Source organism: Hyperoodon ampullatus, assembly GCF_949752795.1.
Source record: "Hyperoodon ampullatus genome assembly, chromosome: 4".
Classification (NCBI taxonomy): domain Eukaryota; kingdom Metazoa; phylum Chordata; class Mammalia; order Artiodactyla; family Ziphiidae; genus Hyperoodon; species Hyperoodon ampullatus.
In genome coordinates, this window is record NC_136917.1 from 127,482,665 (window position 1) to 127,502,741 (window position 20,077).

At 38.5% G+C, this 20,077-nt stretch overlaps 1 protein-coding gene across 1 annotated transcript in view; it reads right to left on the reverse strand.

Moving 5' to 3' along the window:
* Positions 1 to 5,194: 5,194 nt before the first annotated feature.
* Positions 5,195 to 20,077, reverse strand: part of ZSWIM6 (zinc finger SWIM-type containing 6) — a gene marked incomplete at both ends in the record, with an annotated part of 208,632 nt that continues 193,749 nt past the window's right edge. Inside the window, 7 exons of the mRNA XM_079701866.1 lie at positions 5,195 to 6,057; positions 7,698 to 7,779; positions 9,758 to 9,921; positions 10,544 to 10,701; positions 13,769 to 13,904; positions 17,682 to 17,942; positions 18,992 to 19,138. Coding sequence (XP_079557992.1) covers positions 5,195 to 6,057; positions 7,698 to 7,779; positions 9,758 to 9,921; positions 10,544 to 10,701; positions 13,769 to 13,904; positions 17,682 to 17,942; positions 18,992 to 19,138 — 1,811 coding nt within the window. The remainder of the gene's footprint in view (positions 6,058 to 7,697; positions 7,780 to 9,757; positions 9,922 to 10,543; positions 10,702 to 13,768; positions 13,905 to 17,681; positions 17,943 to 18,991; positions 19,139 to 20,077) is intronic.

The window sequence follows — 20,077 nt, forward strand, 5'->3', positions numbered from 1 at the left end:
CCGAGTGCTAGAAAAAGCCACCAATTAGAAGCCAGGAAGATGAGAAAGGACTGGCAAAGGTCTGTGTCACAATCACAATTCAATCAGGGAGATGAAATGAACATTTTTAGGACTCTCTATTTTGGGTCAAATTACCTTCCTTTACTCCTTGACCTTTCTAGTGAGCTAACTCCTACTTAAAAGCACCGCTTGGGTGTCTCGGAGGCATCTCAAATTTCATGCGTTCAAAACTGAACTCCTGATCTTCCTCTCAAAAACCTGTTCCCTGGCATATTCTCCACTTCAGTTACTGGCAATTTCTTCCTTCCAGTTGCTGAAGTTCAAACACTTGGAGTCATTTTTGATGCCTCTTTTTCTCACATGCTGCATCTAATATCAAGAGATGGCTCATCCTTGCCAGATATGCAGACTGTAGCCACTTGTCACCATGTCCACTGATGCCATAGCGCCCAAGCTCCATTGTTACTTGCCTGGATTACTTGAAGAGCCTCCTAATTTGTCTCCTTGCTTCCCTCTTGCCCTCCTGACCACACGGCTTCTCATCTCACAAGTCAGGTCATAAGATTCCTTTCTCTACTTTGGATCCTTCAAATACAGAGTAAAAATCATCATGATGAACTATAAGCCCTCATAGCAATAAAAATTTTAAAAACTAGTTCTTATTCAGTCTAACTTACCTAGTCTTCAGCCTTACCTCCTATCTCTCTGCCCACCTCACCGTCCCCTAACCCCATTCTACCCCAGCCACGGTCCCTTTCCTTCACTGATCTCAGACAAGGCAAGCACACCCCTACACTTCTACCTCAGGGATTGGCACTTGCTGTTCCTTCTGCCTCAGATACACATCTGCCAGATGTTAGCATGGTCACCTCCCTCCCTCACTTCCTTCAGGCATATCTCTTCATATCTCACCACACCAGAAGTCTTCTCTGATCATTCTACCGGAAGTAGTAGCCTTTTCCTCTGCTTTTCCTTATAATACATATCACCAGCTAATACATTATTTATGTCTTCCTCCAACTTAGAATATATGCTCCACAAGAAGGACATTTTTTGTTCATTGCTTGTCTGAGCACCTAGAACCATGTCTGTCACATGGGAGGCACACAAAAGGTGTTTTCTGAACGAACCATTCAGAATCCTTCCAGTACATCTCACGTTTCAATGTCTTTTACCCAAGCTAGCTTGAATCCGTCCTCATACTGGTGTCAAACAGTTCAACTTAAATTTTACCTCACTCACATTTCTTTCACTAAAATGTATCAGATTACATAATGATAGTTCCTTTTTTCCTACATCTTCCTATCTTGTTGCTGACCACTTATTAAGTTCTGAAATAGCTGCCATTTAAGAGTTTTATCTGCCATTTGGAAAAAGCTCAGTTCTTCTTTGCTACTATATTGTACTATTATAATATTGTGACTACAATAATTTAATAATTTTTTTTCAACTGACTTAATATTTGAAAGTCATGAAACATTCATTTCCCCCCGAAAATATAGCCTCTGTTCTCAAATGAAATAAGAAATCGAGAGTCCAGGATTCAATTAGGAACAAATTCTGCCACCTTTGAGTTATCTAAGTTTGTCACTTCTTCCATTTCTCCTTCCTGCTATTCAAATTTTAACAATATCAGGGCTTTTTCTAGCACTGGTCCATTGGAAGGTGAGGGAACACGTACATATCAAATCAGTATGTCTACTTGACCATAGTCCTAATCAAGGAGTTGAAGTCTTGGTAGTTCAAGAATGTTGGCTAAAATGGGAGTGAGAAAGTACTGTGAGTTCACTTGCTTGACATCCTTGGTCTCCATCTCTTTTCTAAGGGCCCATGATAATTTTAAGATTTCTCAGCAAACACAGTCAATGAACACCGGCTAATTTTCCATCAGCAAAGATCTCAAACTCTTTTTTTTTTTTTTTTTTTTTTTTTTTTTTTTAGATCTCAAACTCTTTACTACTACAAGTCACCTTTGTTCTTCCTATGATTCCACTCTCCTGACTTTTTAGGGTCCACTTCATTATGAAATGTTCTGGTGTTTTAATGCACCCACATGAATTTACATTTACCCTTAGGCAATGTCAACTTTCAAAAAACTAAGAATAAACTTGCAAAAAAGAACCAATCCTCATACCACTTTATAGTTTTTTTTATTTCTACTTAGCACTAATGTGATTTTAATATGTCACCATGGATTCATTTATTTTAACTTCCACCCATTGACTTATTAACCTTTTCACATTTAAGACTGGATGTCAAAGAGAAACTTTTAAAATATTTCAAGGGCTTGAATATTCTGAAAATTGTAGCTTTAAAAAGCATATTTGTCAGTATTACTTCTGGGTATATATCCACAGGAATTGAAAGCAGAGTATCAAAGAGATATTTGCACATCCGTGTTCACAGCAGCACTATTCACAATAGCCTACAAGTGGAAGCAACTCAAATGTCCACTGACAGATGAATAAACAAAATGTGGTATACACATACAATGGAATACTACACAACTTTAAAAAAGGGAGGAAATCCTCTCATATGCTACAACACGGATGAAACTTGAGGACACCATACTAAGTGAAATAAGCCACTCATATAAAGACAAATACTGTAATAATTCCACTTACATAAAGTCTCTAAGGCAACCAAACTCATAGAAATGGAAAGCAGAATGGCAGTTACCAGGGTCTGGGGGATAGGGAGGAATAAGTTGTTGTTTGATAGGTATATAGTTCTGTAAGATGGGGAAGCCCTGGAGATCTGTTTCATGACAATGTGAATACACTCAACACTACACACAACACTTAAAAAAAGGTTAAGGTGGTACGTTTTATGATGTGGTTTTACCACACACACCAAAAACATATTTGTGTCATTTTGCATTTAGATTTTTGATGGAGACGGGGTGGGACAGATGTTTATAATGTATATGTAGCATTTACCCCTTATATTGTAATTTCCTTTAAACCACACACACACAAAAACCTCTAACAAACTTAGCATTTAATAAATATATCAAGTACTGAGCATCTTAAATAATAGTTTATTAGGGAAGAATGACCAAATGTACAGACTGAAGAAAAACTGGCTCTTCCGTCCCATATTTTATCTCTGTGATTATCTGATTTATGTCTCTTTTCCACTAAGCAGAAAAGTAAGCTCCAGTGTCTGGTTTTAGTCACCATTACATCTCCAGGGCCTAGAAAACAGTACATAAATATTTACCGAATGAATGAATATGGTATTAAAACACTTGGAGATGTGGTAACACCCACGTCCATAATCACTGAATTCAAGCGTAATTAGAGATATACCATAAAGGAGGCAGAATCAACTTTCAAAAAACTAATTTTAATCAAAACAAAAATTGTTGATCATTAACAAGTTTATAAAACAGTGATTTAGTTACATAAATAAATTGATATCAGTGTATCAAATCTTAATTACTTTCAACTTCATGAGCATGTTTACATGGGTGATGAAGTACAACCTTTTTTTTTTCTTTTTACCTATTATAATAAATAAAATGGAGCGCATGAAATAGTTCTTCTAAACAAAAATACCTACAAACATACCTCTAGCATGTTCTCTAATGAAGGGAACAAGAGACACTGGACAACTTTTGCACCAAAACATAAAAATTGCTTTAAAAAGCACAAGGTTACAGAACCATCAGCTAAAGTAAAGACACTATACTGTAACCAAAGTTGGTATTTAATAATATAATGAACAGTTTGGTAGTTAGATCTCCAGTTTGGTTATTTTAAAGCATTAAGACAAGGCAAGATAGAAGGCTGCTTTTGTTTTGAGTAATTCTAGAGAAAATAAAATATATTTAAAAAAAAGAAAGAAAACTGAAAAGTAGAACAGTCATACCTACACAACTTTCTGTCCTGCACAAAGTCAAAATACCTATGCAGAATAGATATATAATATATATAATGTTATTTGTGCACAAAGGTTAGCTTATTATTAGCTCACTGCAAAGGCGTAATGTATCAGATGTCAATTGTTTTGGAAAACATTTTGCGTTTTGTCAAAAGGATATTTCTTTTAAGTTTCCTAGGCTAGGAGGCACGAACCCCAGTTCCGGCATACTGTATATTCTTAATGCTAAGGCTTGCTGCTCTGGCTGTGTATTTTGTTGCCCCTCTTTATTCTAGTGCCTGTTACAAGCATGTGTGGTGTAGTGGTTGTGGTTGGTGTGTCTTGTGTCTGTGTGTATACATATATATATGTATACATAAGTTGTATAAATATATATACATATATAATTTCTCCCAATAGATCTCAGTCAAACCATGCAATCCAAAAGGTGGCTCTGCATAGATGCCCAGCATGAAGTTCACCGCCTGAGCCAACCCTGAAGCAAGGCGCACTTTTAGTCCTTCTGATAGGTTTTCTCTCAGTTTTTTTTTGTTTTTGTTTAAAACCAAGCTACTGCAGCTTCAAGTATTTTGCATTACATAGAATATTTTTTATAAATTAGTTAATGTTATATTTTCAATATTCAGACATATACTATAATATATATACAGTACAATAAATGCTCTCATTCTTTTTTTATTTTTATTTTTTTGATAAATCCCTGAGAATGTATGTTGACAGTCGCTAAGTTTCCACATGCACAAGCATTGTGTGCCATGCTTCTGGACGAACAGCACTGCAAAGCCACGTGGGTCAGCCTTTTAACTATTAGTATTTTCGTTTTGTTGGTTTGTTTAAATATGCTGAAAATGTAAAGATGAGTTACAAAGGAGTAAAGCTGAATCCATTCGAGGTACTTATCACAGGATGGAGGTGTTTTGTTTGGTTTTTAAAGCCATTTCAATTATTTTTTTTTTGAGGCTGTGAACGTATACAGAAAACAGGAGAGCTATGTGGACTTTTGCCACTTGACAACATATACTCAGTGTAAACCAAACCTTTTTAACCTCTCTCTCATACAAAACCAAAAAAACAAACAAAAAAAAAAAAGAATAAGAAAAATAATAAAATAAAAAGAAAGAAAAAGGGAAGAAAATTAAAAACACACAAACTTTCACATGACAATTTAGTCTGCAAACGCAATATAACTATACACATATAATACCGGTGTGGCTCTGTTCTTTAAGTTAAAAAGGGTACAAAGGCAGGCTCAAGTAAAAACAAACTGTCCCCCCCATTCCCACCCCCACCCCCATTCATACAAGTTCTATCAACCAAACCTCTCCCGAACCAACATCATCAGTTTCTTTTTGCCTTTGTAGATTTGTTTCAGGTTGTCGATGAACTGTGTAAACTGAATGTGTCCATCATGCGCCATTAAGAAGGTCTCTCGGGCCTTGCTGAGGAACTCTATAAACTCACTATAGTGCCGAGGACTGATGTGTGTGAGCCGTGAGTGTGTCGTGTTGATATAGGCCCCGATTGTGGCATCCAAGAGTTGCCTCAAGGGGGCTTTGTCCAGTGACATGAGCTTACCAGAGTTCCTCCTTCCGTGAAGTCCCACCATGCCAGGAGTGGTCAGAGTGCATCTGCGCAAAATGTCTGACAGTACCGTTGCACACTTGACACTCTTGACCACCAGAGGTATTATAGCTGCAAGCTCATTTTTACCAAGGGAGTGGCTAAGCGCACAGGCCCACAAAACGTCATTAATGGCAGGGTGCGTGTCCTGATTGTAGCTCAGGTTAAGATGGGTCATGGCCAGGGTGGCCAGCTTGTAGGCCCTCATGGGGTACCCGCGGTGCTCCATGTACCGTGCTATTGTAAAGAGCTGGGTGTAGCTCATACCAGTTGTAGCAGCGTCGAGAACAATTTGGTACGCCGTCTCAAAAGCTATGTGATCCTTTTCACACAGGGTCAGCGCGGAGAGGGCACAGTTCTGAGGGTCCTTCATAGCGCACTGCAATGCAAGTGTCCGGGCGCTGCTGGCCAGCTTTTCCTGCTGGTGGCAGTCCAGGTGGAGGCGGACGATGGTGCTGTTGGACATCACGGTGGTTGCAACAATACTTGTGGCTTCAGTGGGAGTAAAAAGCGTAAACCAGCTCTGCATGATGCTGTCCAGGGCATAAACACCTGCAAGGAGCACAGAGAAGCCCCATTACTGACGAGAGGCTGCCCAGAGGTCTTGCCTTATTTCCACTTTTATAATCAATGCTTACATTGTTAACCATCACAGGACATGAGCTAGGTCAGAAAATCCTGTAAGGTAATGTGCCTGGGAGCAACCTTTTAGAATAAGGTTATTATAGATTGCTATTCAGTGAAATGCCTGAAAGGAACATGAACTTGCTGTAATAAAGAACTAATCCTCTCGGTAGCTGGTATTTGCACTGTGCTGCTGCTTGCTTGCCATCTCAGACAATGGCTTTTTGCTAATGAGTTCTAGTTCACTGGGGCCTCCTGTCAGTTACCCACCACAGAATCTGAGTCAGAAAAACTACAACCCTCACCAAAATGGGGAGTTTTTATGTGGTCTGTGTGCCTGTGTGTAGGTTTAAAGTACACACGATACAAAGTGATTAAACACACAAAGAAGCAGGAAAATGTGACCTATAATCAAGAGAAAAGAGTCAACAGAAGCAGACATACAGATGACTCAGATGTTTGAAATGGATGACAAGGTCTTTAAAATAACCACTTTAAGTACACAGACGCAATATGCCCCAGCTGTAGGAAAATCCTAAACGTGGGCCATTTAAAGCACAGGTACTAAATCTAAGAGAAATTAGGCCTATTTCTTGGTGCAGGGGTAGGGAGAGTGGTGTGGCAGTTCTTGAACTGGTATTATCTTTGTATTGCTTCACTAAAGCATCACTTCAGTAATATAATTTTTATACTGAGACCAATTTCCCTTTTTCCAAGATAACATACCATTATAGATTAATAAAAGAAAAATAACAAGAAAAATGCTTTTACAGTATCTGCTGTGTCCATCTTTAGACAAGCACTGAGGTAGCTGTGTCTTCTCAGCAAGAGGTGTGTATCCTTTTCTGATGCAAATAAGAAGACAGTTTAACCCACATTTATTTCCAACAGCCACCATTTTGTTTGTGTTGGCCTTCTCGCCAGGAATGTATGGGTTTTTTAGTTATGATTTATTGCTGCAGAGGGGAAATAGTTGACTGAAGGGTCTCACAGATTGCACTGTATGGGCAACCGGGGATCTTCTTATGGCTGCTACAAATTCTCACAAAGCTCACCTAAACCACACCCAGTGGTCATTTCTCTGTTGGATACTATGACGAATGCCCTCAGATGGTGAAGAAAAAACTCAGTGCAACTAGATAACTTTATATTGTTTTAATTAAAGTGACCTGAACCATTAACCCACAGTCTAAAGTTAGTTCCAAAGATGGTTTGCTGCCTACCAAAGAGTCACTCTGGAATATGAAACTGTAAACTTGATTATCACACAAAGTTACTGAAAGCACCTTAAGTGTGACGGAACAGCTGAATAAAAAGTGTCTGCTCCCTGACTTAATCCATTTTAAGTAAGAGTTGGAGCCCCACAGATGTGACAGGAACAGTGCAAGTGTGTATAACTGAAGGCTGACGGTGGGGTTCGGGGAAGAGAGCCCCTGTAGGTTGCCAGAAGGGGCAGGAGCCTTGGAGAAGTCAAGGTAAAGAAGTGAAAATGTTCTTCTCTGTACCCGGAAATAAGTGAAATCTGAGCACGAGGCACCTTGGAGAGCCCCTGCCCCTGATTTACGTACCCACTTCAGTAGCGCACGTTACCAGCCACCTGACCATCTCCCGCCGGCGCCAGTTTAAGGTTGACAGTGTCATTCGCATAACCTATGAAGACAGGATAACAAAATGTTTTGGAAGATTATCCCTAAGTCAATGGAAAAAGAAAACAATTCATTCCAAAGTATAAATTACTAGGCAGACTCCCTACTACCAGGAGGATGGAGAGCCTTATTTGGAATAAAGCTGTGCATATGAATTTGGACTTACCCACAGCTCCCCTTGCTGGCCTTGCCCCAGCCTGGGAGGCAGGAGGTCTGTGTTCTACTCCTGGTAGGCCAACTGACTAGACGCGGCAACCTGGGCAAGTCACTCAATCGACCACTTTTCTCCTCTGCAAAATCCAAGGGCTGGACTGGCACATTGAACACAGCCCATGCCCTCTTCTCCTCTCCAGCTTTAACATTCCATGGTTCTAAATTTCTGAGCCACCTCATGAATTAATTCTGACTAGGAACCCTCAGTTGGCAAAGAGGTTTTTTTTAAAAATAATTGTTTTAGTTATCCCTTCAATCTCTGGTGGTTCCTTCCTGGTGATTAAGAAGATAACCCCAGGTCTATAGAAAGAAATCACCTTTGGCATCATTAGCAATCTAATTTTGTTTTTTACTTTCTAATAGAGTCCAAGATAAAATTAACCATATCATCCTGCTTCCCTCATTTTTTAAGATTCAGAGCATCTAGGGACATAATACTCCTAAAGCCTTGGAAAGGTCCTATGGGATTCCTTCCTGGGTCCCAGGAAGAATGAGGCAGGGAGCAAGCTCTCAGTAATCTGCCATTTACCAAAAAAATCTGCCAGAATTCCAAATACCCAGAAAACTCATGTTAATGGTTCTTTCTGCATCATACCTTTAAGAGGAAAATGATAACAAAAATAAGCCAAGCAACAAGAATTTATTTTTTAAAAGAAAATTTCTAAAATGTCATTGTATAGCTTAAATGCAATCTCCCATGCCCTCTGCTTGTAGAGTACTGTTAGTGGCAAGTGCATTTTTTTCTACAGTCTAATTCTTTAACCTTATTAATCACTGTTAAGGAGAAGCCATAACTAGAAAACCATATTAATCATCTAATTGGGGCATTCTAGTCCCCATACTTTAGAAAATTAGAAGATGACAATTTCTTTCACTGCTTTTTATGGAGGGAAAAACAATTGTTAATAGAGATTACCTGAGAAAAGTAGAAATATAAACTTTTCAGTTCCTGGTTTATACAGTAATCTTTTTAGATACTATAAGGAAGCAAACATCTATCTGCATGACTAACTCAAAATGTCCTTGGTAATATGTCTAAGGCCTGCTGAAGCTGAAAATGGACCCCGGCCCAATCCCTCTTCCTTTACCCTAATTTTTTTTTTTTTTTCTTGCGGTATGCGGGCCTCTCACTGCTGTGGCCTCTCCCGTTGCGGAGCACAGGCTTCGGACGCGCAGGCTCAGCGGCCGTGGCTCACGGGCCCAGCCGCTCCACAGCATGTGGGATCTTCCCGGACCGGGGCACGAACCCATGTCCCCTGCATCGGCAGGCGGACTCTCAACCACTGCGCCACCAGGGAAGCCCCCCCACTTACCCTAATTTTCTCAGGGTTATAAACAAGGAGTCAGAACTGTCCATCTGTCATGAAAATGCAAACATCAGTAAATATCCGTACTTCCTCTAAAAATTTAACCCTAACAAATGAATCGTTATTATACATGAGAGCTTTATTTAAGCCATGTATAGGAAGAACTCTTCTTCAATTCATTAAAGGAGAAACAGTGATGTCAAGGCTCTAATACAGAAGATGATTTTTTATTGAAAGACACAAACAGGGCTTCTAAAGGTACAGTCCTACACATGAGGCGGCAGTCTGGTTCAGGTGGGAATGACCACAACTGCGAAGCACAGTGCTCTCCTGAAGTCTAACAGATCTGTGCACCAAAGAGTCATGTACCTGCACTAAAAAATCCAAACAAACAGCAACACCGTAGGATGATGCTTTTATTTAGCAGTCCTTGGTGCTCCAGGAAAGACCATAGTCACATACCTGCAGGCCCAGCTCCAGAGACACCTTCAAAAGAGTGATGTCTGGCAAACTGTCCATGAGAGTTGCTATTTTAAATGCATCTTGGGCAAGCTTGAAGATGTGGGATGAGGAGTGAATGTTTTTCTGGATGGATTCTAATACTGTTTCCAGCCTCCGAACATCGCCTGCAATGAACAAGGGGAAACCAAATCAAAGCAAAGCAAGGCAAAGCAAAACAACAACAAAAATCACACAACCACACACACACAAACACACAGGGAGTTAAAAAAGGAACAAAACACAAAGTACAAGTTACTTTACATGAAATGTTCATGGATGGCACAGATGTTACAACTAAGTGTCCCAAGGTTATTGCATGTCTGTGAATCCCAGCTTCAGGAAAAAGATACACTGAGACACACCCTCATGACTAAAAGCTCATGTGAACCAGAACCAACATGAGACAGCAAATAGTTCTCTCAGGTTCCTGCTTTTTTATTTCTGGTGAATATTTCAGGGAGAAGAAATGTAACCCAACTTTTTAATCTGCCTCTGAAGCTCACCCACCATTTACATGGCATGGTAACTAAACCCAAACTCTGCCAGCAGCAAGTTTAATGATGCAGTTAAATAAGGAAAATGTCGGCTCAAATGAGTAGCACCTGTTTTGCTTCATAAGCTAACATCTAAAGAAAAGGATCCCTTACAACATAAGCACCACTATTGAGAATCTGATGGAAAACATGACCCTTAAAATAAAAAGGCAAACTAACAAAATAATCATGAGGCCTCAGGACAACCCAGTACCTTTGGCTGCAGTGAGCATAGTGGATGCCAGCTCGCACTGCTGGGATTCTATGTGGCTTAGAGTGAACCAACGAGGGTACCGGTTGGGAACAACGGATGCCATATGGTGTGGACGGGTGAGGTCTCCCGCTGGAGCAGTGGATTCCAACACTAGCAACCTGTAATGACAAGACAAGGCAGGCGGCTCTTAGTTACCACTTGTCCATCACCCTGGCCACAGGGACTGCCCAGAAGCCAGAGGAGCAGGTAGATGCTGGGAGAGATTGTTCGGGTCCTCGGTGAGGGAAAAGCTGGTACAGCTACACTTTGCTGTCTGGATGCTAAAGTTACCTCGTTAATTGCCCATCACCTAACCCTAAGAGGTTTCCTTTCTTTAGCATCATTCAGAAAACGGCAACATTCAAGGAAATTAAGACATGTAACAATGGAGAGGTTTGAAACACAAGTCTTAATGTTTACCTACTGTAAAATTTCTGAATCTTATCACTCATTAAAAATTAAAAATCAAAAGAAACTGATAGTCAAGTGGATATTTAAAACTGAGATTACAACCGTTAGGAATCAGTGTATAGCTGAGACAAATAAGTTTAACTTATTAAAACAAAGAGGGAAAGTAAAACAAAAATGACTTCTTTCCATATATTCATACTTTCTGCATAATTAGTTCCTCATTACTTCAGAAATTTGTAGTTAGAAAATGTTCTATCAATCATATCAGGGATGATGGATGCAAATGATCCAAGTATTTGTCCCTTGACAGTCTTGCATAAATTCAGCATGATTTCTTACTTTAATCAATGTATCTTTAAGAATATGTTGACAAATAAAGAACAACTATTGAAACAAAGCACATGCTTGGCGGTCTCTTCCAAATATAAATAAGCACCAAAGAGATTAGTAGAGTAGCTATAACTGCAATAATTTTTTTACAATCATCAAAACACTGACCTTCCCTCAAGTACACCAGTGTTAGGGACTGTGGAGTAAGAGCTGGGGACCAGGAGAAGTTAGCACGGTCAGGGTGTGATGCTGGGCTTGGGGCCCTACCCAACAGCAATTATTGCTCTGGTAAGCCAAATCCCTCATTCCCTTTTCCTTTTATCTAGGGACAGAGATGTTAGCATTAGATGGTGGCAATTCAGTAGTAAGAATTTTGGTGGGGTTGCTATTTAGCTTTTTAAAAATCCAGACTATCCCTATGTTCACAGGCAGATCCTTCCAGAGTTGCTGTAGAGCACACTAGTCAACGTCCCTGGAAAGATGAGAAAATGATTGTGAAAATGCCCTTCTTCAGTATCTCCCCTCTCTTTCTAGAAAGACTAAGAGGCAAGTAAGCTACCTGTCTCTTTTCCTTCCTATTCCCCTGGCTGCCTTGAGATGCTCTAGTAGTTCACACCACCTCCCTCCCATGGCCATCCTTTGGCTGAGGGCGTGTGGCAGGCAGAAGAGAAGAGGTGGAAAACAATTCCCCTGTGTCCTGCTGGTGTCCCCCGTGAACGAACTCCCTGGGCAGCAACCAAGGGTGGACATAAATGAGCTTGTGAGTGTTAGAAAAGCAAGCCTCCCCACCTGAAAGATACCTTCACATAAGCCAGAACCACAGAGAAACCTTAGCTATTTTACCCTTAAACTTTACAGTAACTGTAGCAATAGCATCTGGTGGCATCATAACAGTATCCTTCCCTTTACCACAGGAGCAGAATTGTTAGGATTTGAGTAAGTACAGAGCTGAACATGTCTTCATCTGATAACTTCCATTTCAGCTTCCCAAAATGGGAATAGGAATGTACTTATAAAATTGTGCTCTAAAATACAAACCAAGTGGTATCAAGTAATTTGGTGGGGGACTTTTGCTTATGTTAGTTATTTTATTTTTTGATATTTTAAAAACAGACGAGAGAACTTTCAAGGTTTCTCTGATATGTTAATGAGATTTCATGTTGCCAAGGAAAGCATGTCAAATTAAAGGATGTCAGCCTCAATACACAATGACACACAGGTACACATATACACACACACAAATACAAACACACTCTATTGCTGCATAAAAGAGGCCTCCTGCAACTTATAAGCTATACTCATACAGGAAAGGCATTGTTTTTGAATCCATTACACTGGCTGCAGAGATAGTATCTTCGATGAAAAGTTTCTGTGGAATCAAACTGTTCTCCAGCACCTCAAGCTTTTAGGTGTGTAGGTGGTTTGTCTTTAGGTGGCAATAACAGGGTCTAATCGGCACTTTAACAAAAGTGTGTTAATTAAAGAGTTGCACAACAATGTAAATGTACTTAGTGCCACTGAACTGTACAGTTAAATATGGTTGAAATGGTATGTTTTATATTATGTGACTTTTACCACAATAAAAAAATTTTTTTTTAAGTGTGTTAATTTAAAAAAAAGACAAAAGGAAAAAAGCTCATGTTTTAAGAAAGGTAGATATTCCTTTCAGGTCCTTAAAGTTTAAAAGGCTATATATAAGACTGAAAAATTTAATCTTGAGTTCATTAAAAAATATTCAGCTAGAACAAATTCGTGATAAAAATAATTATTTTGTGAACTGACTTTTTAAAAGGAGGGTGAAAACAGATCAGCAGCAGAGAATGTGTTCTAATTGTTATTACTGAAAAGGAGAGACTGAGGGGCGGATGGAAACAAAGCTGAGGCGAACAAATCCTGGAAGACCCCTAGATAGCGATGCCTTCAACACTAGATACAGCTCCCATCTTCTCTCATCCTCCAGTGGAGCATGAAGGTGTTTCGGTGCTAGGATGGCTTTCCTGAGCTACTGATGGAATGTGTAATTACAGCCGGTGTGAAGGCCTCTCTCAATTACTATATTCAGTCAAGTATACATGTTATTTACCACTGCTTCAAAAATCTATTTTTTTCTAAACAGTTACGTTATTTAGGAAGGTTTCAACTGTTGCTGCCTTGTGGTTAAACTTGGCCTGAAGTTGTTCTCTAGTCCCAAATTCTAGCTTCAAGAAAAAGCAGGATAAAGCCACCATGAACATGAGTGTGACAGCAGACAAGAATACCATTCTTCCCATACTTTAAAACAAAAGCCAAACAAGCCAACAAACCACCACCACCACAGCCCAAGAAGCTTGTTTTAGTTTTTCTGCTGCCTACAAGAAAAATGAATGAATGAGAAGTCAGTTAACAGCCATTTTTCCCAGTGGGGGATTTGGATTGCCTCTGCCCGGCGGGGCTGTGAATACGTACCGCATTGCTCTCAGTGCAATTTTGTATGCCAATTCAGCATCATGAGGTAGGAGAGAGGTGAAGAGATACTTGGCAAATGTGTGCATTGGAACGCTCTCCCGATGGATTATTTCGCCTAAACCACTATATGGTCCGGCTGTAGGAAGAGAGTATACACATTTTACATTCCTAAAAAAGGAACTAAGACTTCTTGTAAAGTATAGTTTAAATTTTTTATGTAAAGTTATAAACAATGCTAATCTAGTTAAGAATGTAATCTAAGTGACATAGTAGAAACGAATACAATTCTTAGTAAAATGATTCTACAGGGTAGAGTATACGATATCAAATTCACTTCAGGAACAATTCCCTGTGCCACAGCTAAAAGGAGAATCACAGAACTATGGGGGCAGAACTTTTTCACATTATAACTGCTTCAGAGAAATAAACACTCCAAAGCAGGAAACCTCACTGAATTTAAGAAAGACCCTATCTCAGTGTGTGATATCTGAGCATCCAGATTTTCAAATACACAGATGACTCTACAGCTTAACTTTGGAACCTGCCCCAGCCCCAGTCAGTCTTAGGGGCACAAATAAGCCAGGTTTCCAGAAAAGAGTTCTCTGTTTCAGGGGGAGGGATGGGGAGGATTCTGAACCACAAATCCCAATACAAAGACTTTAAATATTGTTGCTTCTAATAAGCAGAAATAGATATTAATTCTCATAAAGGATTAATAATAAAAGACCAGAATAATACTCACCGTAGGCAAAAGAAAAAAAAATTAAAGTAACTGATTCTACCACTATTTGGGCTTCAAAAGACCAATTTTAAAAGTAAAATTATATTTAAACTGTCAAAATTCATTTCTTAGTAAGTTGTGACAGGCATGGTGGCAGAGCTGACTTCCCCTGTGTGCTCTCTGAATGCTACCCTAAGAAGGACGACACCAACTTTTAAAATAAATTTTGAAAGGAAACCACAGTGGTTAGTTCAACTACTTTCCGCTTAGGTGCTGTGAGGTTTTGTTACTGTGAAGTGTTTTATAAATTAGTTTCCATGTCACCTTTGGGTAACATCGGTTTCATGACTTCTAGAATTATGAATCATGACACTACTGCTCAAAGGACATAATACATTTGTTTTCCATGAGAAAAATAAGTGGTGAAGAGTTTAGAATGCAAGAAATGCAGTTCAGAGGAAATGGTGAGAGGAGTTACTGAATTGGGCACTGAGTAGGAGCATGATACATTTTAGATCATTTTAACAGAAGTTGTTTTTAAATTTCATTGTTTTATTCTTTGGTTAGTATTTTTGAATTGTTCCTTATTAAAGTACTTTGAAAGTCATGTAAATAACTTATTTTTTTACCTAGACAAACTAAAATCCATCCTAGATTTCTAATTTTATCAAATCTATTAAACTTTTTTTCTTTTTTTGTCTTTAAGACATTTAAAAATGTTTTAGCGATCTGATATTCTTCGAAAGCTGATAAGGCATTACAGTTTTACCTTTAGTTCATATAATGAGGCCAGATTATTTATATTATAGAATGTTTGCCCTCCCCCCAAATTCATATGTTAAAGCCGCAACTCTCAATGTGACTGGAAGATAAGGCCTTTATGGAGGTAATTAAGGTTAAATGAGGTCATAGGGGCCTTGACCTGGTCCAAGAGAATTAGTGACCTATGAGAAGAGACAGAAAGAGTGACCTATGAGAAGAGACAGAAAGAGTGACCTCTGTCTCTGTCTTGTGAGGGCTCAGGGAGAAGGCAGCCATCTGCAAGGCAGGAAGAGGGCCCTCACCAGAAACTGAATTAGCCAGCACCTTGACCTTGGACTTCTCAGCCTCCAGAACTGTGAGAAATAAATTTCTATTGTTTAAGCCACCTAACCTGTAGTATTTTTTAATGGCAGCCTGAGCAGACTAAGACATTAACTCTATTTTTTTAAGGACTAATTATAGCAAACTTGTATATTTTCCATCTTCATTTCTCTTCCATTTCCTTTCAGTGTTTCCCTTGTACCATCAAGTTCCCTTTTTATACTATGCAGGGAAGGCCAGGATGCATAATCAACATAATAACACCTCCCAACAAGCAAAACATTCAGTCATGTATCACAGAATTATTTGTTGATTAATAGTCAGTGTAATGCCTGAACTCTGGTGTACTGAAAAATGAAAAACTGAAATTTGAAATCTAAGTTCCCCAGAAGTGCTTTTCCAATATGCCAATTGATTCAATGTGCCCATACTGTGTCCAGAAGTGATTTAACACTCAGCAACAAAATACAGGGTTACTGCTTCCTCTTTTTCAGATACCTGAGTCTGCTAACTAATTTGCCCCTGAAATTCACAGAGTATAAGTGTATGAAGACCTTGGTGCCCAGTGCAGTCATCTCAATCATGGAGCGCTTATCTTTTGGAGTTTATAGAAATGGTCCCTTGGCTTCCCCTTGGACTTCTTCCTGTCCTGCACCAACCACTCTTTGGGGCCTAGCAAGGTTGGGAAAAGAGAGGAGGCTGGGGTGGGTCATCAGCACTCCTTACAGAGCACAGTTCTCAGTAAAATGTTTAATGGGAAGGTATGGACTAATCAAAGACTAAGACAAAGTTAAAAAATATTCATGAGTAATGAACACGGAGACATTTAAAAAGGTAAGTGATGAACAGATATCAGACACTATCAACTTTGAAAACCACACATCCTCATCTTTTCCCTCAGTATAATGAAAATCAAAAGGCAGTTACCAAGAGTTACTAAGAGCCAGCATAGAAAAGTTTATGGCTAATGATATTGCTTGTATCAAAAGGAAATATATGACAGGAAACTAAAACAGTAATGAAAGGATCAAGATCATTTGAACTTTGTCAAGATGGGCTTTTATCTTTAGGGAAAAAAAACTTCAGGAGAGTGCTTCAAAAAACTATTAGGAATTTTTACCAAAATTAAGCATGTTTTATTCAGAAGAATATTTCTCCTTTAAGGTGTACTTCTAAAACACATAAATGTATAATATATTTAATGAAAATTTTTTTTTCAAATAGATCTTTAGGTTTGGACATATAAAAAGTTTTGAAATGCTATTTTCTCTAAATCCCTTCCCTATATATAGCCATTCTGAATATAAGATGAAGATAACATACTGTATGAGCTTATTAATCACAGAGAAATCCACAGAAATAACACACATGTACTTGAGAGACAGAAGCAGTTTAAAAGATTTGACATCACCTAAATTGTGTAAAAGATCAGGCTACCACATTAATTACACTTATTCTTTTCAAGGAAAAAAAAACATTAAAAAAAATAATGCCATCCAAAATTTGTTAGGCCTTTTAGCTCTTGACCTTATAGAAAGAAGAAAACTAGACTTTGCCTTAATGATTCTATGAAACCTTTACTTTGATGACTGTATACCTAATGTATTCTCTGAAATAATTAGCGCAGTGGAAATTCACTTCTGCAGTCTTTGGTCCTTTGTCAGCATGTGCAAATGATATGTTCAAAACCTAGACGTCAACGTAACAGCCAATAATTTGGAGGAATGCCAGCCAATTTCCATTTTATTACTTAACTGATCAAGCAAAGAGGAATATGGCTACCAGCAATAACTCACTAAATATCAAACTTGCATTCATCTCAGGAACAACACAGACTGAATAAAAAGTCCTTTTTAAAGCTGGTGGCATTTAAATGGGGCTCATTTCTAGCAGGTTATCTTACATGACCACCTAAATCAAATGATAAACATGTAAACATCTAAACTTGTTTATTAAGTGATACTATTATTTGCAAAGTGAACATGCCTATGACACTCAGTGACCATACCAATCAAGATAACCACCATATTAAGTGTACTCCCAACATAAGAAAGCTGAGTGGCTAAATAAAATGGGCTAAACAAGTGAGAAAGTTCTTTATCATACTACCTTCTAATAGGAAGACTGCTTGCTTGCGAAAAATTTTCACCAGTGTGTCATCCAATTCAATTTCCTGAAGCTTGGAAATGAGCTGCTCCTCATTCCGGCAAACCTTCTCTTGGGTATACAGCCCATCAGGCATAATACGCTGCTGTCCCAGCCCTATTAGGGCTACTTCCACAGCTAGCGTTAAATAGGATTCCCCTTCTTCTAAGAATTTGTGTGCAGGTAGATGCTGGTATTCCAGAGACTTGCACTGTCCCATATTCTCTGTCACAAAAGAAATCAGAGTTCAGAAATGACTTTTGCAGGTACCCTGATAAGTACGATCTATTTTACCTAGTACTCTTAAATAAATTATTGACTTAACTCCAAGAAAGCCAGAAAACCATGTTTCTTAGGTTAAAGTACATAGTTTTCCAATATCTTTTAAAAAATGACCATGAATGACTAAACGTTTATGTTCTGGGGGATAGAATATTACAAATATTTTTCTCTCCCTAAAGATGAATCACCAAAGAAAACTATAAATCTAAGAAGAGATACTAAGCATACCTAAGAGTAAACAAATTTTTAATTAAACAAGAGTAAAATTACATGATGACTGCAATAGTTATCAATTTTTTAAAGCCTGGCGTTAAAAACATTTTTCCATACTTTTATCACAATGTTGTAATTTATAACAAGAACAGTAGAGAACATATATGTAACTCAATTTCATGGTCCTTTTTGTTATCAAAGAGTCATCAGTTATTACAAGAGAAGGATTCTTTGAGGATTCTCTTATCTCTCTTAAGGTGTTTCTATTAGAAATTCTTAACAAACTTCAACTGTCCAACTCACAAGAAAAGTGAATTCAAAGTCACACCATACCCTCACCCTCCTGATAGAGTTTGGGTCACCCATAATCCATGAAGGCAACCACCACAGGCTAGATGCTTAACTCTCCAAGCTAATCCAGCCATGGGAGTAGTGAAAGGACAATCCTTCTTCCCTTCCACATGATGTACATTCTTATTTTATATCTTTATGCTGGAAAATAGTCATAAATGCAGATAAATTCTTAGATGTACAATCATTGACTAGAAGGGAATAAATATTTTTAGGTTCTTGACACATGCTGCCGATTGTCAACTCTAAGACTTTTCCCAGTTTGTAGGAGCCTGTCTGAAAAGTGTGAGCACCCTTTCTTGCTAACTGCTAGTACTGTTAACTATATGGATTCATAAGACAAACTGAAGAAAAACAGTGACCAATGATGAACGCCATTCAGGGTTTAGGGGAAAAAAAGCACATGAGACAAATGTCAATGGTTTTACCTGTAAAATCTGAGAACACAGGGAAGCTTTCATCATCAGTGCGGCAGGCTTCCATCAGGCTGCTGAAAAGAGTGCCCACGGGGTCCAGGGGGTGTCCAACCCAGCCCTCCAGATTGGTTATTGAGGTTATGCTTTTATGGGGTAGCTCTTTGTAAAAAAAGGGAATTGAGACATGGAGAGAAGTAGAGGACAGAAAGGCTTTACCATTTCCAGCATCCTGACAAATTAATACTAAATTCAATTTAAAATTCCTCTTTCATTAAAAAACAAGGGTACATAAAATCCCCAACTTGTGAACTATTTTAAGTTCTAAAGGTTCATCTGTGAATCAATATAAATGGTGCTAACTTCCCAAGACAGCTCTCAAACATCTATTTAATTCATATGTCCAGGCTACTAGGTTAACATTACTACTTACACTATTAAATTATGATGTATGAGGAAAATGAATTCTAAATTTTTACCTGAGAAGCTAAGGACAACTCTCCTCACTTCCTAGGAGTGGCTTTAGAGAGAACTAAGAAGTCCCCCTGGAATTACCATTGGATAACTAACTCTACAACTACGTTAAGAAGATGCTCTCAGAGTCAGTGCTCACTGGGTTATCTAAAATGGAGTCTAGAAGGCAGCTGTACCCTGGGTCGGACTTGAACTTCCGTATGAATATTTATTAAATTACTCCCCTATCACCTTATAAAAATCTTCCTTATCATGGATCTGTAAGTCATTTAAGAGAGGACCTTTGCCACAAAGGGGAACTATAGCAGAAGATAACATATAATTTGGATGAAACATATCCTTTTCATTTTCTTCATGTAATGTTAGAACTTTCAAGTTCTCAAGTTAGAGTGCTGAGAGAAAAGCTGCAGATATTTTAAGGTATATTCCATTATCGTAAACAATGCAATACTTTACATCTAAGTGTTTACTAAAGTTATAAATAATAGTGGTTCCTTCTTAAAGGAAACTATAATAAAATCTATATATAATATAAAATATACAAGAAAAATATTGGCTTGTAAATAGCTAAAAAGCCATTCTGCAAGTTCAGTATTCCTTTAGAAGTCTTCTGTTTTGGACTATCAA